This window comes from Sturnira hondurensis, unplaced genomic scaffold (genome assembly GCF_014824575.4).
Source record: "Sturnira hondurensis isolate 20B ecotype Veracruz unplaced genomic scaffold, ASM1482457v3 Scaffold0001304, whole genome shotgun sequence".
Classification (NCBI taxonomy): Eukaryota; Metazoa; Chordata; class Mammalia; order Chiroptera; family Phyllostomidae; genus Sturnira; species Sturnira hondurensis.
In genome coordinates, this window is record NW_028073935.1 from 3,411,071 (window position 1) to 3,438,705 (window position 27,635).

At 41.2% G+C, this 27,635-nt stretch overlaps 1 protein-coding gene across 1 annotated transcript; it reads right to left on the minus strand.

The window, feature by feature from the left end:
• Positions 1-3,215: 3,215 nt before the first annotated feature.
• On the minus strand, positions 3,216-27,635 carry AMMECR1L (AMMECR1 like). Its single transcript, XM_037070068.1, has 9 exons — positions 27,307-27,635; positions 25,551-25,657; positions 14,259-14,342; positions 13,672-14,120; positions 11,371-11,481; positions 10,932-11,046; positions 10,181-10,271; positions 8,340-8,436; positions 3,216-6,660 (listed from the first exon to the last, which is right to left on the minus strand). The coding sequence occupies exons 4-9, from the start codon at positions 14,076-14,078 to the stop codon at positions 6,549-6,551; spliced, it is 933 nt and encodes a 310-aa protein (XP_036925963.1). The 5' UTR covers positions 14,079-14,120; positions 14,259-14,342; positions 25,551-25,657; positions 27,307-27,635; the 3' UTR covers positions 3,216-6,548.

Genomic DNA, 27,635 nt, shown 5'->3' on the forward strand with positions numbered 1-27,635 from the left:
AGTACTGGCAGAGTTTATTAGTTTCAAAGTGCTTTCCTACACAGTTTATTAGAGCTGTAAACAGATGTACTGATGAGGAGCTCTGGGGCAGCTAGCAGCTGGCTGTGAGAAATGGGCCTGTAATTCAGTATAGGCCTCTTTCTTCCATTTATCCATACAACAGGCCTTTACAGAGCAACTCCTACTTACTATACCTTACCACCATGTGCTGGCCCAAGGGCTAGCTGGGTACCCAACACTTGGTATCTTCTGCACATACAGCAGTTGATTGAGAAGACAACAGGTGAAGAGAGAAGGAAAATAACAAATAATATATGTAGTGATGTTTCACAGCTTGGTTTGTCCACAGCATTTTCACTGAAGAAACAATAGTTAAATATTTATGTGCAGCGCTCTGGGGTTAAAAAATACCATCAGCCACCCATCTCTCCTCAATAGGAGCTCACCAAGAGTAGTTGATGCTAGATCTGGACTTATTTTCCAGAATAAAAGAAAGTGGCAAGTGGTATGAAAGAAAGTCAAAGAAAGTGCTATAGAATAATACAGAGAGCAAGAGATCACTTTTGGTTTGCAATAGGTGAGTCACAGAGGATCTGGGAACAGGGGCTCACACTGCTCCTCAGAGATGTAGTCAGAGGTGTAGGAGGGGTAACATGAACAAAATCATCAGATACATAGCAGAATATTCATTCTTCAAGGTAAATTCACATTTCAATACCCTTAAATGTCACAGTAACTATACAATCGTGGAACAATGTTACATTTCTTATTAATATTGCTATATCGCTTTTTTAAAAAAAGACTTTATTTATCTTTAGAGAGGAAAGGAAGGAGAGAGGGAGAGAAATATCAATGTATGGTTGCCTCTCATGCATCCCCTGCTGGAAACTGGCCTGCAACCCAGGCATGTGCCCTGACTGGGAATCAAACCGCAATTGTGTGGTTCTCAGGTCTGCGCTCAATCCACTAAGCTACACCAGCCAGGGTGCTATATCACTTTTTTAATCAAAAGAGTAACGTCCACCTTTAATAACCTTTTAGAATACTTCTCAAAGATTCCCTTGTGGACTCACTCATGTTTTCTAGCTGGATCCAGGTGTTTTGACTCTATAATAGGATGATGTTTCTGGTTTCCATATACTCAAGGTTACTATATAGAATCTCCGATGTCTATCCTAAAGAAATCTTTGGCATCTGCTGCTGGAAACATACTGGTGCTACAGAAGAAGGGTCTAGCAATACAAAGGTATGGGGTATTTGGGGGAGGGATTGGAGGTGTGATTCTGCAAACTGTCCTTGACTTCCAGGTACCAAAACCTCCAGAAGGTTGTCCTTGGAGTCCCAGACTTGATGTCCTTGTCCTTGGAGTCCCAGAAGTCCTGTCTGCCTGTGGCAATGTCCATTTGGCTTTGAGAGCTTTTTTTTTTTTAAAAGAAAGAGAAGGGAAGGGAGAAATAGGAGAGGGAAACATTGACATGAGAGAGAAACATTGATCAGCTGCCTCTTGCATGCGCCCCAACCAGGGACAGAACCCACAACTCAGGCTAACTGGGAATCAGGAGTCAACCAGTGACCTTTTGCTTTGAGGGATGATGTCCAACCAACCGAGTGGCACTGGTCAGGGCATGAGAACTCTTCTTGAGGTGAATCTGGGCCTACTTCAGTATCCATCTCTCAAAATGACCATCCTGAATTGAGGGGCTGAGCACACCAATTATGCCACTTCTATTCCCATATCTCTGCAAAGTTCACACTGGCCCCACAGCTCCCATCTACACCTAGCCCAGGACAAGTATGGATAGTCAATAGCCATTCACAGCTTGTGCTGGGGCCCGGGCAAAGCACCATCAAGACTGCCTTAGAGATTCATACTCCTGTCACAAAAAAAGGAAATTCAGCCACTTGTCTGGCTCATAAATAACAGTCAAGATTCTATCTCAGGCCTGCTTGACAGCCTGTGAAGGCTCCAATGTCAGCACCCCAGGTTAGTTCTTTGGTTGGGAACCAGAATGGCCATACTGTGGTAGGGGATTGAGTGAATGGGCGAACTTGAGATCTGTTTGGTTTCCCTTTTCAACAGCTTTGAAATCAGAGGGGTCACTTGTTTTTTAGTTCACTGTACACAGATTGTACACAGAAAGTAAGCAGCAGGAAGACAGAAATCCTAGAATCTTTGTCAGAGCTTCATTTTAGATAAGGAAAAAGACTGAATAGGACTTGCATTTCATTCCTCAGGATGCTACTACAGGTTCTTTGTACAGTATTGGTTTCAATCAAGTCCCTCAACTAGCTCAATGAATAAGTAGTATTTCAAAGCCAGATATTCAAGCCAAGGTCACATACTGTTATTAATCTGGAAACAGCTCTAATGTACCTCCCCACCCCCACCAGAATTAGCACCAATGATCTCTGACCAGATGATTTAGTTCGTATTTCAGACAATAAGGATGACAATATGGCAAATTTTGTTAGTGTACCACCAAGTCCCACCTGGAACAGTAATGTGAAATTCTGTTGTTACATCATGTGGAATATTCACCTCTAGAACCTTATTTTCTCTTGAAAAAAGCAATTCCTCTCACACAACCCAAAGTTATTATCAAACTATGTTTAATCAGTTGCTTGTAATTTATTTCTAAAAATATTATCTAACCCAGACACCTAACATGTTGGCTATATGCTTATGAGCTCTGCCAAGAGTAAGGGCCTTAGAACTGTGTATCTTAAAAAAAAAAAAAAATACCTTGTAAAAATATAAACTGAAGGCTGGCAATCAGAGTATGTTTGAAAAACTACTTGTCATTTTCTCCAAATACATCTCATCCATTTTGGGCTATCCAAGAGGTAAGTATTTTTCTTTAGGTCAGAACATACCATTGTCCCAGTGTCTTTGCTTAGATTAATGTCTCCAAGTCATATCTTGTTTGAGCATTTCTTCCCCCTTATTAAAGTTTTCAACTTTATGGGCAAGGTCAGTTTCAATGGAAAGCTAAGGAGATCTATGAACCTTCTTCCAGTCTAAACTTTCAAGGGTTCATGAACCCTGGTTCAGGAAACTTGGCTCTGAAACATCAGCAGCATTGCTAAAACCACATACTTGGGTGTACAAGTGCATGGTTATTGGAGGTCATTAATACCACACAAAATATGCAGCCTGACTGAATACTATATTGTTGACTGTTACCAGTATTCCAAAAAAAGAGGCCGAACAGCAATTTTTACCCATTATGATTTATTCTCTACAATACTTTGTTAAAGAGTTCAATGATTTGCACTCAGAAGTTATATAGCCAAGAGGCAACCAAGTGTAATACGAAGAATTGGTCTGAAGTCCTTGCACTTGAAGGCCATACGCAGTCTCTTGCTTCAGGGAAATAAGGACGAAAACAAAAAACAAAAAAAGCCCCACAAGCTCCCTAAGCTCCAGAATCTCAACAGAAAACAACATCAACAGTTAGTGAAACTGTAGGTGTTAACATGGAAAACAGATTTTGTGCAAATATTAAAATTAACACCTAACACTCCTGTATAGATTTTTATTATAAACAATAAAATGTCTCAATTACAAACCTTTCATGTTGGAGGAAACTCTAACATGAATTGCTTTATTACTTATGAAGCAAAAAAGTTTAAGAAACTCACAGTGGAAACAATCTAACACCGACAAACTCTACTGATCAAAGACATTCTCTTTTAATGTAAAACAAACACAATTCATAATTACAGAGAATGTCCCAGCTGTGGGTCTATGAGACAACCCAACTTTCCAGACCAAAAGGCACTCACAGCTAGGGATGAAACAAATTCTGAACCAAACCAGCCAAGTTGGGCTGGTCCCTTTAAAACAGTGGTCACCTACTGTTCAGCTTGAGCAGCACAAGGACTAACAAAACACCAAGCAAAAAAAAAACCCCCTTCTCTTTAAACCTACCACTCACATATGTTGGCCATCCTCATCACTGCACTGGTTAAGTGTGTGGAAGGCAGTTCAGTTTCAGTTTAGAGCCATCATCCCCCTACACAAAGCTGCCACATGGATGATCCAGACTTAGTATCTTTCCAGAGAGCCAGCTGCCACACATCTTTATGAAGTGACCATGACCATATACTTCCAGACTGCTTCCTGAATAGGCCCCTTTTGAGATGGACACTTATAGTGCCATTGCTTACAGGGCCAAATAATTTTTGTCAACTCAAGTATTCTTGACAAGCAAGAGGACCTCGAGCACCTCCGTTGCTGGACTTGTATGGAGCGGAAGGAACGTGCAGGGTAAGGCTTCTCCACAAATACTGAGCCCACTGCAGTGTGGTGCTGGTCTCAACCAGCCCAATTCTTGTGCACTGATTCCCTTTCCCCTGCATTTTGCAGGTTTTAAATTTTCTGTTCATTTCCTTAAATGGCAGGTATCCTACCCCACCCTCAATAAAATAAAATTAAATAGGGCAACATTTCTACAAGGAAAAATAGGATTGAAGAGCATGGCACTGTAAATGCTTGCATGACCAGTTTCACTGAGCATGCTCAGGGATAAAATTTTAGCACCAATTTTTTTTTATTTTTTGAATCTTTAGAAATTAAACACAACTTTCAACATAGAACACTTGAACAGTAATGAGTGTAGCCCTATGTATCAATACTGTTGTACAAATTGAAGATGGGTGGTTTAGTCCCAAACTGACCACCCGGACATCAATCCGTGGCACCTATAATAACTGTTGTCGCATGTGTAATAAGACATTTATTATTCTCAGCAGCAGGAAATCATGAAAGAATCTTTCGCCTTCAATAGTTTTCAATAACTCTGCAGGAAGAGTGGCAGGATGCAGGAATGGGCCTGGCATCCTGCTGCTGGCCCATTCCCCCCCCCGCAGTCCACATCCTCATGAACAGAAGATGCCAAGCAAATCTGCTCACCTCACCTCTATTCATCTCTTCCAGGAAACGAGAGAGCAATGCCTGCAATAGCACATGTCATTTCTTAACACTGTGTCCTTATCCCCTCCACCCCATTTCTGTCTGACTTAGTACTATTTGCCCATTCTGGAAAGCCACATCACCACCACATAAACTTCTTAAACCAAAACATGGTGTCCACCAGGTTGGCATCCAATCCACTTGCATGTTGCTGAAAACCAGTGTATTACCCTTACAGTCTTTTCTTCCAACTGGCCACCCCCTTCCTGTGAATAATTTCAGCAGTGCCTCCATGACAATGTTTCCAAAGCACCTTCCAAGTCCTTAATTCTATAAACTTTGCCACCAGTGAGAGAATAGGCAAGAGGAAAGAGAAAAGTTGCTCTGAGAGCTATTTAGAGTAAGCAAAACTGGGAAAGGGAAATATGCCACATGAAAATCTAAATGACCTAGAATAAAATGAACACTCCTCTGCCCTGATGGGGTGAAGATTCCCAGCATATTAAGCAAGTTAATAATTCACCTTGTTTAATTACACAGCTTTGTTCTCAAGTCCTGTAAAGGACTAAATTATAAACTGTTTTCTCACTTCTACAGGAAAACTAGAAACCACTGGTTTTTAAGTCCCTTAAAGATGGTTGCCTGAAAAGAAAAAAATAGCTTGGAGACCCTATATTCTCTCCTATGACAATGTGTCTTTCTAAAGCCCAACCCAGGTGCTTGTTTGAATATCTATGTCTTCTGTGAACCTAGATCCAGCTATAGGCACTGCTACCAGTAAAGGAGTGAGGTAGCCGGGTGGTAAGGAAGCAGTCTCTCCTTTCACACTGCATGCAGCAATGACGTCAGAACCTCCTGCAGGCATCCCAATTCATTCCTCAGCAGGTTATACCACAGAGCGCTCTCTGTTCAATACCAGGAAACTCAATGGAAGGAGTGTCAGAACATCCAATGGCTAGTAGGGTGAAAATTAAATCCTTCAAGGCTGATTGAGCAATGAGATCTGGCACGCCATCCAATATGATGTGGGTCTCTGTCAGGAGCCTCAAAGGACTTGAAGTGCCCACGTTCAACCCTAACATGGCATCCACTTATGAAGCATGGAGGTTGTAATCAACTGTTGGTATGCAATAAACTGGAAATTTAAAAAAAGGAATTTAAAACAACCTAAAAATGTTTGTTGGTCTCCGTTGCCCAGACTGCCAGGGAAATATACCTCTCCTTAATCTGGGGAGGCTATAAGGGTGCCTGTGGGTTGAGCCTTCAACAATCATCAATTCTAGCTCCCACTGTGTGGCCAACACACAGGTGGCCACTTGCATGCCAAGGGTCTTCTGAACCCACAGAGCAATTCTCACTAGTCATGGAGGAGCCCGAATCCAATGGAATCCCATAATGAGGAAAGGCTGAGATAAGGCTTGGGCCCCTCAAGTTGTTTCATTCAATATAACCCCACTTCTCCCCACTTCCCGGCCCCCGCCAGTCAGCTGGAGGCAGACTTGGCAACGGAAGCTAGCATCATAAAATGGTGCAGTAATAGAAGTAACTGGACCAGGAAGAGGAGGCATCTGCTCCAATGATGTCATAGCCATTCGTGGCCACAGGGGGCTGGGACTGGTCATGCAGCCTTGTGTCAGGAGTAATGATTGTAGAGGGGCGGGGCATGAAGAGTGCCATTCTGGAAACAGTGCTGTCGAGAAGCAATATATTCTGCATAACTGATTGTCACCTTTTCACTTCGGTACCTGTGTAAGGAAACAGGGAAGGGTATTACGAACTCCAAATATTTCATTCAGGAAAGTCACTCAGCAGAGAAAACCAAAAGCTTATTCCACATTTTGAAAGAATAAAATGGAAGACCAAGAGCAACCTTACTTACAGAAAATGAAAGACAGCACAAAAAAACAATGTTATTACAAATGAACAAGATGAAAAAGCACAATCACAATACCCCTGAGAATGTGTTTTCTGCACATCCCACCTTTAAACACTATGTATGTTTATCATCAGGCTGCTCTTAAGCAATCTACAACTGGGGCCTGGAGGAAGAATTTCAAGTCAAATTACATGGGTGGCAGATTGGAAGATGATGCAACCAATGCCCAGTATAAACTGCATTATCTACTTTCAGATTAAAATGAATTGACAGAAATGCAACCTTAGTTTGCAAAAAGCAACAAACGAGTTATTTATAACCAAAGGGGCACAGGTAACCTAACTGTGGGTCAAATTCTCATGAAGCAGGTTAAAGAATCCTGGGGCTACATAGGATTGGTCTCAATTCCTGGATGAATATGCCATATCATATCACAGGGTCACCAGAACAGAATTCATAGCACTTTGGCTTTGCTCTGGAAAGAGCCATGAGTCAGGATGCAAAGCATGGGGTGTTACAAACCTATGGAGCCTACTACAGACCACAGGAGCTGGGTGTGACAATCCTTACCCAGAGCCATCTCTTTCCCACTGTAATCACTCCTCCATTGCAAGGTGATTATTCCTGAATTTTGACAGGGAAATGGCTGTTCAAATAAATTATAATAATAATAATAATAATAATATAATGCTTTGTATTTGAAGTGTTTCTTTTTTTTTTGGAATCCAAAGCATTTCAAAAACACTGGGTTATCTTCCAAATAGATCTGTGAAGTTACTATATGATTATTCTGCATTTTACAGATTAGGGGGCCAGAGGCCCACTGAAGCCCACAGAAGGTAAACCTCTCAGTTTTCGATTTCAGTAGGGATGGGAAGAGAACTGACATCTACTACCTGGCCCTGGACTAGAATTCCTCATACATACCTTACAATACCTAAAACAACCCCAAGGCACTATCATTCACTTTTTACAGACAGGAAATTTTTTCCCACTCAGAGAGGCAGAATAACTGACCCAGGTCACATAGCTAAGTGGTGGAGCTAAGTTTCAGACCCCAAGTTCATGTACTTTCTACCACACTAGGCAGCCTCTCCAAAGAACCAGTCACCCCAAACAAGCAGGTGTTTCCTTTTAACTCTTTATAAAAAGTATTTTCTAACTATTCTTTTAACATGCCACCTGTATCCCTACCACCTCACTGCATGTGACTTCAACTGACCTTGGCCTTCTGCACTGAGGGCTTTCTCTCCTGACTTCAAATTCCCCCCTCAGTCTCTCCCAAAAAATTAAGTCTGGCAAAGACACCCACAATTTTCTCAGTGGCCCAGCCCTGCTCCTCCTGCTATTGGGTTAGCTGTTGAGATGCTCAGGATGCTGGGGAGTCTGCCTTTGCTGTCACCGTCTCCTCAGAGCCTCAACCTTACCAATACTTCTGTGGTTTAGAGAGAGAGCAGAGAAAAAAAAATTTTCCCTTTGCCATCAAAAGTACCCTTCATCCAAACCCAACTAAATTAAAATGACAAGGAAGATGAGACAGGAGCTTACCTGGTAAGCTTGATCGTTTTTCTGAATTCACTGGTAATCGGAGCCTTAAAGCCACCTTTTCTGAGTAAGGAATCTATTGTCTGGATCTGATCCCAGTCTGAGAAGAGACACACACTGAGGTCAATGCTCAGTGACAGAGGGGACATGCTTCCACACCATGAGAGAAGAAAAACTGCCGTGTCTGATAGGGAGGGGCAAAGGAAGCCCTGGGCACTGAGTTGTCTGCCTCATTGACAGTCCAAGTAAAACCTTGGAAATGTGAGATTATAACCTGATGAATGACATACGGCTGTTGCCAGGCTCCCTGCTCCTGTGTCTTTCCTGTCAGAGGTAATCCCAACATAAGACTGGTTATTGACCTAGTGCTGGTAACCAGGGATGTTCTGTGGAGAGAATTCAAATTCTGCAGCTTATATTTCTTTGTGTGGCCTTTGAGGATTTCTAGGAGATCTATTTTATATTATAGAGAATTAATGGAAGGAAGGAAGTTATTCCTTCAGGATGCATGGGAAAGTTGTTCATACATATACTATCATGTTGTTCTTGCACATTTTAAAACAGATAAAACCAAATATATCAATTTGAAAACCAAAGAAAACTCCCTAAGTTACTGCAAGATGTGCCACTTTATCATTTTCCCAATCAACTTTCAAATGGCAAATGTTATTTGATTATTTACCTAAGGTACTGTCACATTTCGGTATTAAAACATAGTTATGGTATTCCATCTTATAAAAAATGTTAGATTTATTAATTTTTTATGTCATATCCACACTACTCTTGAAAAAGTTTAAACAAAACCACAATAAAAACTAACAAAGCACTCTGACTGGTGTGGCTCAGTGGATTGAGCCCTGGCCTGCAAACTGAAAGGTTGCTGGTTCAATTCCTGGTCGGGGCACATGCCTGGGTTGTGGGCCTGGTCCCCAGTTGGGGGTGTGTGGGAGGCAGCTGATTGATGTATCTCTCACACATTGATGTTTCTCTCCTCTTTCTCCTTCCCTTCCATCTAAAAATTAATCAAATCTTAAAAACAACAAGGCAACTGCTGTCCACATAATTATTTCACTAATACACTGAACTATATATCACTAATGTACAGGCAACATTTAAATGTATTCTTTTGAAGAGAAAACTTGTCCAACCTATGTCCTACCCTTTAATGTTGCAATGAAGAACTTAGTAATTACCAAGTTATTTTCCCCACCTCTCCCAAGTTCTTTATAAAAAACAGTTTTGTCTTTTTCTAAGCATAATATTGTTTAATAATTTACAACTAAGGTTGAAAACCCCAATACGTGCAGCTTCCCTTTAACAATGAACTCCAGCCCTGCCTGGTGTGGCTCAGTGGATTGAGCATGGGCCTGCAAACCAGAGGATCGTGGTTCGATTCCCAGTCAGGGCACATGCCTGGGTTGCAGGCCAGTTCCCAGCAGGGGACCCATTCGAGGCAACCATACATTGATATTTCTCTCCCTTTCTCCTTCCCTTCCCCTCTAAAGATAAATAAGTAAAATCTTTTTAAAAAATGAACTCCAAAATGTGGTCAAGTTGATTTGTGGAATTTTGCTATAATTACTCATCTTGGAGGACAATAAGTAAAACTATTTACTGAAACTGAATTAAGCAAGGAGGAGAAATATTTACCCCCCCCCCAAGTTTCTGCATCTTTAAGAGAGTTTATTTTTTTTCAGTCTGTAAGAATTTGATAGATATTAAGAGGAAAAAAGGCACTTACTCTTAGTTGCAGTTGGGGTAAAAGACACACACTCCATTTTCCTGCTTTTTAGTCAGCAACACTATAAAGTATCGGTTACTGAAATTCCATTTGTCCAACTCACCTTGCTCCTTAGCAACCTCAGGTAAATATGTGGCTGTACGTTTGATGCCTTTTTCATTGACAAATTCAATTCGAATCCCATGGACCCCTACCTATGAGGAAAAAAAAAAACACAACTAAATAAATAGCATTTACTTATTCTAAGGGAACTTCATATATAAACTGACATTGTCCCCTGACCAGCTTGATCTGGGACTGAGAAAAGGAGAACCTGTTGATTATCATCACTAACACACTCTCAGGTATAGAAGCCAAAAAAAAAATTTAGCTTGAAATAAGGTGTGATTCTACATGTAGCCAGCTCTCTGAGAGTATAAAGATTGCAATAATAAATTATTTCAGTAGCTTGTGTAATAATCTTGAATAGTCTATCTACTATCTATTCCATTAAATGAACTTACCACAGAGTTTTGATCTGAGTTCATGACTATTCACAAATGACTCTAATAACTTTTACTCAAGGGCTTACCCAGAGGGATCTGGAATATTGTGCTTTATCCTCATTATTTTTTCTTATAAGACGTGAGAGGAGGATGTGAACCAGAGTGGACTGGGAAGAAAGAGAAGGTCTTCGTAACTCTTTCTGCTTCTAATATTGTAACACCTTTTCTGTCACCTATGTTGCTCACGATTGCTTCCAAACTTAGCTTTCACATTCTTATGCCCTCTCAATGAAGGAGATACATTACCATGTACTAACCCGAACCCAAATGCAACGAGAGATGCAGAGTTCCAAATGCAGCTGTTCTCACCTCCCAGTCCAGGTAATCAATGGCATCCTCAAAGTTAGTAAGGAGGGAGACAGAGCAGGAAAGTTTAGGCAGCTCCTCTCGGGTCAGAGGGGGGAATCGGCTGTCCTTAAGTGCACTGGAAGAGAACAGAAAACGTGAGTGAGGCTACTATGGAGTTGGCAGCATGTGCCTGAATATTTACAACTTGAGCTATGCAGAGAATAGCTCAATTTTTATCACCCATTAATACTCGTGTTCTAAAAAACAACTTGATTCTATTAACTGTCTGTACTTGATTAAAGTGGTGACTCATCAGATTAAAACTCCCCATTTCCTGATTATCAAAAAGAGAACATTCATTCTTTATTACTTAGAAGACATAGAGTCAGGCAGTTGTTTTCCATTTCATAGATACATGGATTGCCAATTATTCCACCTATCTGAGGCCTCATTTAATTACCTGGTTAACGTGTATTCCCTGAGTCCTGAATGAAGATTCATGGCTGAGAAGGTTCCAATGCAGCCACGAAGCCGCTTGTCCCGCCCTGTCTTCCATGTCACAAAGAGCGGACTAAAAAAGCAAAACACAAAACACTCTCCAGCCCCAAATTAATCATGGTTAAGAACAAAACCTTGGCTTTATTCCTATTCATTTGTTATTCCCCAAATAGATTGTCTTCTGAACTGCCAGCTATCTGAATGACTCTCTGCCTTTTTGGGAGTCATGTAGTTCCTGAACGGAAATGGAGAGGATAACTCACAACAAGGCAGCATGAAGACAGGCTCTCTGGGCAGCCTCTCCTATGTGCCTTGTCAATTTAGTTACCACATGTATGTACTATATTCCTCTTCTTCTCTTCCTCAGAACCAGTCCTGAAAAAAGTTCAGGACTCCACTTTTTCTCCTTTTAATTCTATGTCTTTCTCCTCTTCTTTACTTTGAATGTCCAAGTTCCCGAATTCCATCCTTCATGAAGACACACTAGACCTATACACCTTCTCCTCCGTACCTGCAAGCATTTGCTACAACCCCATATTGTTCCCATAATTATTTCTGCCACTGGCAACTATAAATATTTCCTGCTCTTAAGTGTTCAGGAAAGAAAAACCATGTTTCCAAAAGAAAGCTTATTTTTAGCAGAAGTTGCTATTCTCTGTTTCTAGGCCAAAGCCATGATTCATTAGGCTACATCAAATTGATGGTGACAGGTTTTTTAGAAAGAGATCACAGGTCTGTCCCTCTTCCTCAGATTCTGGAATATTGAGGGACAATATGGAATGCCTTTACTTCTTAGATTTGCTAATCTACTAACTTAGATTCTTAAGTTAAACACTTCTAAAAAGCAAATTAAAACTTTAAAGTTACCTACTTCTTTGATCACTATTACAAAGCCAATCTCTTACCTCTGTATCTTTCCCTTGCACTAAAACACTTGAATAGCACCTGCCAGAGTTACTGTCTCAACATCCACTCAAAAACCCTCCAAGTATTCCACTCTCTGTAAGATGAGACTATAAACCACTGGATGTAGCAGCCTGCAATGCTACAGCCACCACCCACTCCTCCAAACCTATGTCTCTCTCCTTTACAGGATATACCTGATCCCACTCAAACCAAAGCTGAGTATTTGGTCAGTAGGGTTTTTTTTTTTTACCATGGCAGTACTGTCCTGAAGAGTTAGGGCTTTTTCTCCACATATTCTCTCTTCTGATGCAATTTACACACGAGTGACTTCCCCTCTACTCTGCCCACACTTTGTGCCACACACTATTTAGCTTTGTATGTGTGGTTTTGCCATCTCAACAAGCATCCCAAGAACAAGGATTTTTTTCTTCATGCCCCTCCATTCCCTACCCACTAGGGCTGTGCAATGCCTTACTATGCACTGACAGCTGAGGAGTAAATGACCTCAGGGTAATGAGTGTTCCAAAAGCATCTTTGAAAAACAAAACCAAAAAGCTCTTTTAGCCCTGGCTGGTGTGGCTCAGTGAGTTGGCTGTCATCCCACAAACTAAAAGGGCTCTGGTTCGATTCTCAGTCAAGGCACATGCCTGGGTTGTGTACCAGGTCCCTGGTTGTGGGCGTGTGAGAGGCCGATCAATAGTTTGTTTTTTTACCTTTCTCCCTTCCTTCCTATCTCTCTAAAAATAAATAAAATCTTATCATCAAAAAAATAAAAGGAAGCAAGCTCTTGCAAGCTAGCTCAGAGCTGCTTCCAATTTTGAGAAAGAAGTAAACACTAGCATTAGCTTCTTCACTTTAAGCTTTATACACATTCCCTGTTTACATCACTGACACATGAAAAGACTGGGGACAAACAACAGAGTCTTGAATTAAAAACAGAAAAACAGATTCTGACATTCTGGGTGAAATGCCAGTGGTCCTGTGGAATTACCATGGGATTGCCAATGAACAAAGTGGGGACCTTTATTAAGAGCATTACAGCTCCCACTAAATGAGCTCCTAGTCTCTAACCTGGCCCTCAGATACTCCCAATTCACTTGGAGCCAACACTACTGGGGTCCACAATGGTTTGATAGTGGAATTCTACACTTGAGAGATTAAATATAACCTAGTTCCCTTCCAATACCAAATTCAGTGAACATTACAAATATTGTTAGACATTTATCATCGTATTCCTACTCCCTTTTGCCCATATCATGTTAAAGATTTTGTAAGTAGCAGACTCTCTCTACTTATACTAGTAGAAAGATGCCATCATGGCTTTCTCATTGTCCCCTGTCCTGATGGATTTACTCACTAGGGGTCATTGGTGAATCTAGGAAGTCGTGGCTGTGGGAAGCCATAGAGGTGACAGTAGAGGACATCAAAGCAGTAGCAGCACATCTCTGCAGTCACCACCAGATTCTTGGTGGTGTTGGCAGTTCCATTGGGTCGGGGAAGAGGGCTCAGCGCTCCCGATGTGGGATTCATTCGTGTAATGGGAGAGTTTCCAGGTCCCAGAATTAAGTCTGACACATTCTCCCGACCACTGCTGCCATCCACATGCTGGTGGTTTTGAAGAGGTCCTGAACTAGAGCCAGGGACAGTTGTGGATTGGTTCCCGTGAGCGTGCGTTCCGTTTCCAGATAACTTGGGCTTCTTGACCCCACAACAGCCTGCTGCCAACTTGGGCTCGAGTGGAGGAACACAACGTCTTTTTCCCATCCTGATTCAGTGCTTGAGGTTTGGAATGCTAGAGAACTCTAACTAGAAAGGAATAGGTAGACATTAATTCAAATGGTTAGCGAAAAAGAGAAATCAAAAACCAAAGGCAAAATGAGAAAACAAAAACCAAAGAGAAAGAGTCTCCACAGAGAGGCAAGAGTGATTAATTCTCTTTCTCACCCAAGTCACATAGTCACAAAGGGTCTCAGACCAGCAGGGATAGAAGATATCCTGAGTTCCAGACCAGCAACTCCCAAACTTTTCCTAAAGGGGACATTTAAAAAAAAAATTCCCATAAAGCTATGATCACCATGAATAGAGGCAGGCAACAAAGTTCTCTTGCCCAGAATTCTCCTGGGCAGAAGAAAGAGTTGGGTGGCAGCCACTGTGAAGCTAGATGATGGAGGAGGACATTTCAAAAATGACTAAAAAAATTGCACTTGACCCATCAGACTCTTCATCAGGTTGCTTTCTCTACCATTTCATAGGATCCAAACTGAACCACTCTACTTTTAAAGGACCCCAGAAGAACCTTCATGCTTTTCCTTATTAAGCACATCCTTTCAGCATCTTCTGCAACACTAACCTAAACATATATATATAGTTTCAGCCCCAGACCTTAGTGAAGGTGAAATGCAGTTAGCTGTCATTCTCAAGAAAGAGCTTCAGCACACCTTCCAACACAAAGCTCCCATCTTACTGCACCCCCACAGCTATCATTCTCCGATACTACTCATTTTCCTTAGTTCTCTAAACTCACTTCAATTTCTCCACATTTCTCAATCTTTTTAAAGACTCATTCAAGAAAAGCTACAACCTAGTAGCAACCTTTATTCACACAATTGACCCAACGCTTCATAGTCCTTTCGTGAGGTAGCCATTCTGCACTGTCATAGCAAAGCAGACCTATGTAAAGCTACTTACCTTAACATAATGTGGCATCAGATACGTCAGAAAAAGTGTGCCATCTGATGATGTGAACCAGAGGATCTTTTATGCTGAATCTTTTTTTTAAATATATCTTATTGATTATGCTATTTCAGTTGCCCCATTTTCTTTCTCCCCTTTATTTCCCCTCCACCTGCCCCTCCCACCAGCATTCCCCCAACTTAGTTCATTTCCATGGGTCCTACATACAAGTTCTGTGGCTTCAGCATTTCCCATACTATTCTTAACCTCCCCTGTCTATTTTGTACCTACCATTTATGCTTCTTATTCCCTGTACATTTTCCCAAATTCTTCCCTGGCACCCTCCCCGCTGATAACCCTCCATATGATATCCATTTGGATTATGTTCCTGTTCTAGTTGTTTGCTTAGTTTTTTTTTAAGGTTCAGTTGGTGATAGTTGTTGAGTTTGTTGTCATTTTACTGTTCATATTTTTAAATATTTTATTTATTTTTAGAGAGGGGGAAGGGAAGGAGAAAGAGTTAGAGAAACATCAATGTGTGGTTGCCTCTCACACGGCCCCCCACTGGGGACCTGGCCTGCAACTCAGGCATGTACCCTGACTGGGAATTGAACCAGCGACCTTTTGCTTCACAGGCCCGTGCTCATTCCACTGAGCTACACCAGCCAGGGCTCTGTTCATATTTTTTAATCCAACTTCTTTTTCTTAGGTAAATCCCTTCAGCATTTCATATAGTAAGAGCTTGGTGATGATGAACTCCTTTAACCTGACCTTATATGGGAAGCACTTTATCTGCCCTTCCATTCCAAATGATAGCTTTGCTTGATAGAGTATTCTTAGATGTAGGTCCTTGCCTTCCATGATTTGGAATACTTCCTTCCAGCCCCTTCTTGTCTACAAGGTTTCTTCTGAGAAATCAACTGACAGTCTTATGGGAACTCCTTCGTAGGCAACCGCCTCCTTTCCTCTTGCTGCTTTTAAGATTCTCTCCTCTTTAATCTTGGGTAATGTAATTATGATGTGCCTTGGTGTGTACTTCCTTGGGTCCAACTTTTTTGGGACTCTCTGAGCTTCCTGGAAGTCTATTTCTTTTGCCAGATTGGAGAAGTTCTCCATTTTTCAATCTCTTGCTCTTCTACTTCTGGCACCTCTATGATTCGGATGTTAAAATGTTTACTGTTGTCCTGGAAGTTCCTAAGACTGTCCTGAGTTTTGTGAATTCTTTTTTCATTCTGTTCTGGTTGAATGTTTATTTCTTCATTCTGCTTCAAGTCATTGATTTGAGTCCTGGTTTCTTTCCCTTCACTATTTGGTTCCCTGTTCATTTTCCTTTATTTCACTTTCTACAGCCTTCACTTTTTCTTCTATTTTTTCGATCATAATCTTTTCTGTGAGCATCCTGATTACCAGTGTTTTGAACTCTGCATCTGATAGGCTGGCTATCCTTTCATCGCTTAGTTTTACTTTTTGAGCTTTGACATGTTCTTTCATTTGGGCCATATTTTTTATGTCTGCTCACCTGTTATGTAGTAACTGGCGGAGCCTTAGGTATTTGCCAGGGCAAGGCAACCTGCTTAGCTGGGTTGTGGTGCAGTATGTGGGGAAGGGGTCTGAGAGGGAAGAATGCCATTTGCTCAGCTCTTGGTTGGTTCTCATGCCAACCACAAGCAAATACACTTCCCATGCTAACCACAAGCAAATTGGGTCCCTCTGGTGCTAATTCCTGGGAGGGTGAGTTTGTGTACATTGTAGGACCCTGTGGGTCTCTCCATTGAACTCTCCTGTGAGGCTGGGAGTTTCTCCTGCCCTTGCAACACCCACAGAATTTTATAGATAGAGGTTTTGAGGCTTTATTTCCCTGCGCTGGAAACCTGGGATGTGCAATCTGTTTCACTCCCTAGTTGTTCTTCCCAGTTTATCTGCATGCAAATGTGGAATGGCCTGTTCCCCCACCTAACCCAGTCCTCCAAGTGCCACCTTACTGCTAATTCCTCTCTGACCCGGCTGCCTGTCTCTGCCCCTCCTACCAATCTGGATGAATTTTTAACTCCTTGGTTGTAGGTTTGCTTTTCTGGCAGTTCTAGTTATTTTTTGCTTTTAAACTTGTCCTTTGGTTGTATGAGGAGGCAAAGTGTATCTACCTATGCCTCCATCTTGGCTGGAAATCACTAAATCTTTTTTCTTAACACACCTTAAGCATAAGGTAAAAATGTATAGCTGTAACATGACCATAATAATCAACAGAACCAGGAGAACAGATCCTAGTTATTTCAATGTCAATTATACAGAAGTCTGTAAAATTTTGTTAACAAGAAAATTATACTGCTTTTTTTCAAATCATCAATGTTAGTGCTGGCCTTCCCCAAATTATATATGTATTGTTCTACCTAAAATTTTCTCTATGATTTGAATACATAGCACATGACTGCCTTTTTAGACATTGCTCTACAACATAGTTTTTGGTTATAAATTCTGTGATTTTAAAAATCAAATCAGATATTTTTAAGTTGAATGACATAAACATTCCACAAATATTTATTTTCTTGATATATGATGATCCATAAAATACACAATTTTGCATCTATAGCAGTTTTTAGTGAGATGAAAGTTATCTATAACCAAGGAAAAATAGCTTGTACACTTCATGTGTGGCTTGAAACAGTCTTCTTTTTGAAAAAACCTTATGCACTTGGTCCATTAAAACGCCCAAAAAGTATACTGTTTCTGAGCACGGACTTTGTTACAGTCTTGTTCAGACTATTAAGAGAGGAAGCAGAATGTCTTGGTTGAAAAGGTTAACTCCAAAGCCAACTGGCCTGGGTTCAAATCCTGATCCCCTCAGGATTACCTCTCTGACTCAGTTTGTTTGTTCATAATGGGAACGATAGGACTTGCCTCATGTGGTTGTTAGGATAATGAGATTAAGGTATGTGATGGACTTCATACATATTAAGCGCCAATTTATTTAGCTGCTCCCACAAGTAAGGAACAACTGGAGGGCCAGAACTTACTCTGCACCGGTGCTCTTTAAACAGGGTTTCACAAACCCTCAAACCTATTCAGCAAAGTGGGACCTCAGGCTTAATAAGCCAGAGAACCTGCCCAAAGTTAGACTACCACTAAGTGGAAGAATTAAAATTGGGACCACAATCCTACCTGTTAGACTCCAAGGCTTGGGTTTTCCCACTAAATCACAAAGAAGTGTGAGGCCTGCCAGTAACAGCCACTGGATTCAGTCCCTTTCCTAAAGGCATGATGAAAAACAAACTGCATTCAAGGGTATACTAAAAGCTAGCCAAATAGGTGGCAGAATCTTGCCAAGAAAAATGGAGCAGGAAAAACTCAAAACCAACACCTAAGCCATCACCCAAATATTTTTACCAGTTCCCCTGACATTATCATTTGAGTTCACAATGGGTGTCACTTTAAGGCCTCTGAGCTCTTATTTTACTTTCTACCTTTTATATAACTGAAGGAAAGGGATTTAGGATATGTGTTTAATGAAACAACAAAACTATCTCTAGACAACTGTAGTTTTAACAGGGCTAATAGGACCCAGAGGCTCTGCCTTTAAAGAGCCCAAAATTCAAAGAAACAAAAGAAAAGGGATGAAACACAAAGGTTAGGGAAAAATTTCCTCATTCTCATTACACTAAAACATACCTGAAGAAAGAGCTAAACATTAGGAGATGGTGGCAACTCAGGTATTCCTTAGTGGGTGTTATCAACTACCTGAGCAGCAAACACCCCACGACAGAGCAGTAGAAGATTTTCATGAACTGAAGTCTAGGAATAATCTGACTACACACAATGGCAATTACTGATCTGCAGTCACAACTCATTACGTTAAACAATTTCTCACACCCTCCCAAACAATGATTTTGAAATTAAAAGAAGCAACCCATCCCTGAGCAGGTAGCTCAGTTGTTTACAGCATCGTCATGATACACCAAGAATGTGGGTTTGATACCCAGTCAGGGCATGTACAAGAATCAACCAACAAATGCATCAGTTAATGGAACAACAAATTAATGGTTCCCTTTCTCTCTCCTTCCATCTATAAAAAATCAGCATCACTAGCCATCAGAGATGCAAATTAAAATTACAATGAGATAACACTTCACACCCATCAGAATGGCCATCATAAACAAATCAACAAAGAAGTTCTGGTGAGGCTGTGGAGAAAAGGGAAACCTAGTTCCCTGCTGGTGGGAATACAGAGTGGTGCAGCCACTGTGGCATTTCTTCAGAAAAATGAAAATGAAACTGCCTTTGACCCAGCATTTCCACAGCTGGGATTATACCCTATGAATCCTGAATCACCAATTCAAAAGAACCTATGCACCCCAATGTTCATAGCAGCACAATTTACAATAGCCAAGTGCTGGAAGCAACTTAAGTGCCCAACAGAAAATGAGTGGATCAAAAAATGATGATACATTTATGTAATGGAGTACTACCCAGCAGGAAGAAAGAAGGAGCTCCTACCCTTTGCAACAATGTGGATGGAAATGGAGAGCATAATGTTAGGTGAAATAATCCAGGCCCTGAAAGACAGATACCTTATGATCTCGTTTATAAGTGGAACCTAATCAACAAAACAAACAAGGCAGCAATATATAACCAGAGACATTGAAATAGAGAACAAACTGACAGTAACCAGAGGGGTAGGGAGTGTGGATTATGGGGGAAAAAAAGAGGAAGGGTCATCAAGGAACATGTTTAAAGGTTTGTCCCCACATGGACAAAGCCAAAGGGGGGTGGGATCATAGGTGGGAAGTAGGGATGAGTGGCACAGGGTAGAATTGTGGGAGCAAAATGGAGACAACTGTACTTCAACAATAAAAAATAGTAATTTTAACCTTATTTAGCTGACATATTTACCTACATCTATGTCTTTCATTTGTTCTTAATACTTATGTCTAGGTTTGAGGGTGGGAGGTGGGGGGAAATGGAGAAACTATACTTGAACGACAATTTTACACACACACACACACACATACACACACACACACATTCGGGGGGTGGGGGGAAGAACCAATCCAAATCTTGTGGTTCTTTAAGCCCACACATTTTTTCAGATCACTGAAGCACACAAATCAAATGATATTCTCAATCAGTGACCAAAGGCAGCGCTACCAAATTTCTGTGTCACTTTAAAAATTTATTCTATAAAATATATGACAAATTCAAAACACAAACAAAATAAAACTGCATAAGGAACCCAATATCCAGCTTTAACATTTTTCATTTGTAGCCTATTCAGTCCATCTTCCCTCTTCTACACAATTATTTTGAAGGCATGTTTTTAAGGGGGCTGATACATTATCTGTCAGTATAAAGCAAACATTAAGTACAATAAAGAAATGTGTAATAATGGACAACAACTGAGAAGGGTGGAAATGGGGGGGGCATGGGGGGTGGGATGGGATGGCAGTAATAGAAAACTGTACTTGAAAAATAATTAAATAAAAAAAATTGGGAAAAAAAAGAAAAAAGAATGTGTAATAAAACAGGGTGCTGGTAGTAAATACTTTGTATTTACAACATTAACTATTATCCACTAATTTCATAAAAATTTTCTCTTTAGGTTGGGGATACTTCTAACAAGGCAGGCATCTCACCACAACCAAGTAGACCCAGACTCAGCTTCCAGGACCAACCCACAATGATAAGAGACTCATTTCTCCAACAGCTTGGTGTCTGAGAGTACGGTGTAAGATACCTCAGAATAACAGAATTTCAATACAACAGATGAACCTGCTGTCCGATCAGCTTAAATAATAATACCACTAAAGGCACATTCAACATCTCTTCTGAAATAGTGTGGGAATTCTTACTCTTTCTAAAAACTTCATAAAAACTACCAACAATGGTACTTTGATCATAGTAGGAGTAACTGCATAGTTAGTGCGAAGTCAGTTCATCTGAAATGACTGTAATTAAGTGTAAAAACCTTACAAACATATATATCACTGATACTCTCTCAAGCCTTCATTTCCTTACTTTCAAAGCTAAACTCAAAGGCTACTTTATGAGCCAGTAATGGTTATCTCATTTTCCTTTGTTTACTTGAGTTCATTGAGAATGTACTAGGTGAAATGGATTTCTACCAGATGGAGACAAATTCATAAATCACTGTTTTACCTCTTCACTTGAGACTTCCTAATCCAGCAAGTGTTGAATAAAGTATGCTGTCGGTGTTGAAAAGTCACCACGTATTTACCTAACATGCAACACCCAGGTGTCCTGCCCTCCTTCAGGGTCTGTAACAAAAACCAGATGAAGACTCTTCCTCCCTTTCTGCAGGGAAGCTGAGCAGGGTTCTATGGCCACTTTAATTCTAGCCAACAATGAAATCATCCTCAACTTTAGTCTCAGAGGTCAGGTGGCATTTGTGTTTTGTCTTTCACAACACTTAACTCAGGATCCTGGATATACACACCAGCCATTTTATCTACTGATCTCCTAGTTACATCATTTAAGGTTGCTTAAAAAAAAAAAAAGATTTTAGCCCTGGCTACTGTGACTCCATGGATTGAGTGCCAGCCTGCAAACTAAAAGGTCACTAGTTCAATTCCCAGTCAGAGTACATGCCTGGGTTGCAGGCCAGGCCCCCAACTGAGGGCATGTGAGAGGTAACTGACTGATGTATCTCACATACTGATGTTTCTCCCCCTCTCTTCCCCTCTCTAAAAATAAAAAAAATAAAATCTTTTTTAAAATAATAAAGAAAAGATTTTATTTCTTTTTTATAGAGAGGGAAAGGGAGGGAGAAAAGAGGGAGAGAAAATTTATTAGCTGTCTCTCACATGCCCTTAAGTAGGGATCTAGCCTGCAACCCAGGCATGTGCCCATGACCAGGAATCAAATGGGCACCCCTCTGATTCTCAGTCTGGTGCTTAACCCACTGAGCCACACCAGATAAGGCAAGTTTGCCTTTTTTATAAGAAGGAAATTTATGGCACAAAACTCTGTGCCATAGTCTTTAGCCTAGTCTTTAGATACTGGGCTCCACTGTAATGTGCTAACTGTGGAATGTGTCAGAAACTGAAGCTAAAATTTAAATATCTATTCTTTTTAACAATATCAACTGTTCAAAAACTAGGAATGGCTTCATTCATACTAAAAATGGATAGTCAATGTGACAATTTATTAAAACATTAGGTCAAATATCCCGTTCATTAACTTCTTTGGTTTATGCTGGCAGCTGTCTTCTTTGCTAAAACACACCAATAACTGGTCAGTCCTGGACTTGGCCTCAGGTGATATTCAACTTTAGGTTGCTAAAGGCTTTCCTTTAACAGGCCAAACCTACTTTCTCACCTGCACTTTGGAAGAATTTTTATTTTCTTTATGAATGATGGAGCCCTTTTATTTGTTTGAGGGCAATGTATGATTTCAGGAATTAATACAAATTATGTTTTGTAAATTGCTGATGTTTACAAAAATAAAGACCAGTATTGAGGGGAGGATGTGAGGACACCATGATTGAAGTGGCTGGCAGGGTAGATAACCTTCCTCCCTCACTAGGGGGCCTCTTCAAAGACTTCTAAGTACTACAAACAACAAGCTGCTGTCTTCAAAAGATCATGGGTTCAATTCCCAGTCAAAGCACATGTCTGGGTTGTGGGTTTGGCCCCAGGTCAGGACACGCAAGAAAGGCAACCAATCGAAGTTTCTCTCCCTCTCAAAATAAAATCTAACCTCCCCCACAAAATCCCAAACTGACATCTTCTTGTAGCAGCTCTCATCTTCAGAAAACAGCCTAGGCTCTGGGGTTATATTCTAGTATCAAATCCTAACTATGACCTGCCGTATACTGGCTATGCAAACTCAGGCTGATTATCTCTGTGAAATTGGGCTCCTGCTACAACACAGGGTTATCTGTGAACAGTCAATGTGCAAGATATGAAGAGCACCTAGCAGTTCTTTGGCATGTAACTACTATTTAAAGTATCAACTATAACCAATACTACCACTATCTCTATTAATAAAAGTAGGGTTGGTTCCAAAAGCAACCATAGCTGATTTCTTACCACGTCTACAGAAATAAGTTTCTTCATAATGCTTCAATTAAGAACCACCTTGTAGTCTAGTCTAAAATATCATTATTAACATGTGATTATTACTTCAATGACCTAAGGCTTTTCCTCTTTGGAGAGCAATGACTTCTAAATTATCCACTGTTCTTTTCATTGTGAATGCCAGAAAACATAAGAAAGAATACTGACTGGGCTGTCTGAGAGTTGTACACAGTTCTATTTTATCTGGGTCTTCTTTTAAGCTTATACTAAAAAGAAACTAAACTTGATAAATATGCTGTTATTATAGAAGACTTAATATGTATTGAATACTAATAGAACCACTGCATCCAAGTAGTAAGATTTCAAACAATAACCAGATTAAAATATCTAAAAAGCTTGGAGGTAAAAAAAACCCTCTAGTTTCACCTTTTGAAAACAAGCTACAAAACAGTTTGAGGGTATGACCTTATACCAAAGAGATTTGTAAGGTAGGAAAGAGTAAAAGAAAAAAGTGGTTTCTGAATTCTTTCCTCTTATTGGTGTCCAGATGTCTGTTCAAATCAAGCTTTACACAGAAGGAAACAGGACTGTTGTTTCCTTTGTGACAGAGAGTTAAAACAGAAATTCAATTCACTATTGGGTTGGCCAAAACTTTTGAAATAATTTTGTTAGACTGTAGTCTTAACAGCTGTCATATCAGCATGCATTAAAAAAAATAATAAAAGTCAAAAGTGGTGAATTTTGTGTAGCAATTTTAATATTTAAGATGGAAGAAAATAAGCAACATTTTTATGCTTTATTATTTTAAAAAATATTTTAAATTTATTTTTAGAGAGGGGAAATGAGGGAGGGAAACATCAATGTGTGGTTGCCTCTTGTGCAACCCCTACTGGGGACCTGGCCCGCAACCCAGGCACATGCCCTACACTGGGAATTGAACTGGCCACCGTTTGGTTCCCAGGCCAGCACTCAATCTACTGAAACCACACCAGCCAGGGCTGCTTTATTATTTTAAGAAAGGTAAAAATTAAATTGAAACACAAAAAAAGATTGGTGCCGTATATGGAGAAGGTGCTATGACTATTTGATCATGTCAAGTGATTTATAGTTTCTAGGTACTACTGACATTTTGGCCAAATAATTCTTTGCTGTGGGGCTGTCTTATGCAATGGAAGATGTTTAGCCTGGCCTCTACCCATTAGAAGCAAATAGCAGGAGATAGCCAACATACTTAAAATATCCAAATCAATAAAGTTATTGGTGAAAATGTAAAACATGTATTTTCTCATGGAAAAACTAAATGGACTTTTTGCCCAACCCAATAATTGCATCATGAGTAGTAAGAAAGCACCTGAGCTACAATTCTAGCCCACTTACGGAAGTATTCCAAAAAAAACCAGTCAGATGAAAAAGCCACAAACAAGAACATGTATGAATGACTCATGAAACATCCACAAGGGAGAGGGGATTGACTGTAGGCAAGAGAAGTGGGCTGGGTGGGGGGGCAAAATGAAAAATAGAAAGAGAAGAAAGAAAGAAATGGGGACAACTGTAATAGAAAAAACAATGTTTAAAAAAACAAAACAAAATATACCCCACAAACTTTGTGGTCACTTCAAAAATAACTGTTTCTGTATTTTTGGAAATCCTATCTATCATACACATCACACACAAAAACACTTGCTATATGAAGAACTGCCCTGCAAAATACAGATCTACCTATGTGCTTTAAAAGTTACAGATTTAGGAAACTACACAGAACTTTACATTTTCATGTCAGCTTAGCTTAAAGAAAAAACACAAATATAGGAGTCACAAGTTTTACTTTTAGATTCCCTCCCTTTACTATGTGATCTGGCAAGGTGCCAGATCTTTCTAGGTCTGTTCTTTCATTTGTAAAATGAAAGTATTTGTTTCCTGCCCCCCTCCCCCAACAGATGGTTTGTGAGGCCTCAATATGATGTGAAGCACTCTGAAAAACTCTCTTGCAAGTGTTGGCATAACATTACTAAGAAACTCAAGGGGATGCAACAGTAATAAACATTTTTCCAGAACTTTGGTCAAATGCACAATTTTTTCCAAGATAATAGTATCACCATAACAGACTTAGGGCAAAATGTTCCAAAAATCTTAAGATTATAACAATGTTAGAGACCCAGTAATTAACCTGGAGAGGAAATGCATTAATCTAAGTTATGCTCTTTGATTGTCTTAAGAAAAAATGTAGTAGTAATCTGGGAGGGAGCACAGCCAGGCTTATGTACTAAAAACACAGAGGGTAAGTGTAATGCTACACCACCATCTAGGTCATAGGTCATTCTATTGGGATTATGGACAATAAAGTTATCTTCACATATTTCAATTAGTTTAAAAGAGAACAAGCTGAAGGAACTTCGTCCACATTAGGACCCTCTCACTGAAGTACAAAGATTCGAGTAAACCAGATAAAACCTATACTCTAACACAGGTCTAAAAGAAAAACAAAAATAACAACAAAAAAGGAAATTCTATTCCTAATACCCAAGGTTGTACTCACTGAAAGCAGAAAGTTTGTATTTCCAGGGGAACAGCTACAACAGAGTGGAGCTACTTTGTCTCTGAAATGAATTTTCTTCCTTCTGATTCCATTCCTTCTTCCTGTACCTAAGATGGAGATGCAGGTGTAGTGAATAAACAAAATCAAGGTAGTGTAGAGGTAAGAGATGGTTTTTGAAAAATTACAACTCAACAATAAATTTTTTTAAATATTTTATTTATTTATATTTAGAGAGAGGGGAAAGGAGGGAGAAAGAGGGAGAGAAATACCCATGGGTTGCCTCTTGCAAGCCTCTAACCAGGGACCTAGCCCAAAACCGGGGCATGTGCCCTGACCAAGAATCAAACCGGTGACCTTTGGGTTTGCAGGCCAGTTCACAGGACAGAGCTCAATCCACTGAGCCACACCAGCCAGGGTTAAACAATGCAATTTCTAAAAAACAAATAGCCAAGGAACAGGCTTGCTTTACTTCAAAACATTTCAAAATCTAAATAAAAGGCGACAATGGCAGTCTCTTGCACTGAATCACCAAGAAGTGAGAACACTGAAGATCAAAGATTTTACTGAACCTGAACATGAGATACACATTAAAACTTTCTCCACCATTAATTTAGGTCGAAACTTGCTCTCAGGCCAAGATATATCATTTCAAGGCTCTTCACTGGTTTCAGAACACAAACATATTCCCAAATCCTCTTCAAAGATGGTGTTGAAGAATTACTAGATAGCATGCCAGGGCTAGGTCCTGAGGACATACCACCTTGTTATTCCAGATGGAGAAGAAAACTAAGTAACAGCCATCCATCCTTACCCTTAGTGTTGCATAAATCTCTTCGCCAACTCTCCCCACCCCCTACTAGTAGAGAACTGAGCTATTCCCAAAGATGTAAGCAGGAGACTCCCGGCCCCACCCACTCTATCCAAGAAAAGGGCAGCTAAAGAGGATAGGCCCACCGGGATAAAGGGGTGAGTGTGGCAAAGTGAGGAGTTCCGATAAGGTCACCGAACAGAGAAGGGCAGGGGATGAAGGGCAAACTCCACAATCTGGGAAGGAGGAAAAAAAAAAATCCCAAAATGTGTAAGGTGGAGGGCCAAAGGAAACGGGAGCTATGGGTAGGTAAAGAAGGAGAGACTGAAAGTGGAATTGGCAAAAAAAAAAAAAAAAAAGGAGTAAGAAGAGAAAGAGTGTGAAGCAAGAAAAGGACGAGACAGAGTGGGGAAGGAAGACTGGGGCGAGCAGGGGCAAAGTAGACCAAGAGAAAAGGCGAAAAGTAAGAAAAAAGGGGGTTGAGGGAGGAGTAGGGTAGACAGCCCAGCGACCGGTAGGGGCAGCGGGGCCAAGCCGCTGGGATGGAATCCAGACGCCCGGCTGAAGAGAGATGGGGGAGGGGAGAGGAGGAGCGAGGAGGGAGCGACGGGTGGGGCCGCCAGGAGGCGCCGGAGACCCCCAAACTTTACCCGGATCCGAGACTGTTTACCGTAGAGCGTGAGGAAAGGGGCGGGAGCCTCGCCTCGTCTCACAGCCCAAGGCAGGGGCTACCGCCCGCCACCCCCAGTAATGCCTCAGACCACCGCCCTCTGTAGGGACACGCCGGCCACAGGCCTTGCCCTCCTGCCGCCTCCCTTCTCCGACGCCCAGGGTCCCCTACTCCACGCTGCCCGGACCGTCACCTTGACCCCAGAGGCCTGCAGCCAGGCTGCTTCCCTTCCCCGGCTGAGGAAGCCCAGCGGAGGAGGCGCAGCCCCAGTTCCACACCTTCTCTCTTGGTCCAGGCGCAGCCGGGGTGGACGGCACCTCTCGCGCTCTGTCTTCTTCTGCTTCATGGAGCCATGCGCCTGGGTGGGGGCTCCCGAGAGAAGCGGGCCCGCGAGCGGACCTGACGCGCGGCACGGACGGGGCGGGCCAAGGAAGGCCGGCGGCCGCGGCAGAAGAACTGGAGGTATTGCCGGGGCAGCTGGAGGACTGAGTGATGCCTAGACTAGGCGCCCGGTATCCCAGAAGCCACCGGAGGCAGTGCGGTAATGGAGGACGGACGTAAAGAGTTCTCCAGTGGATTACACGCCCTCTAGGCGAGCTGTGAAAAC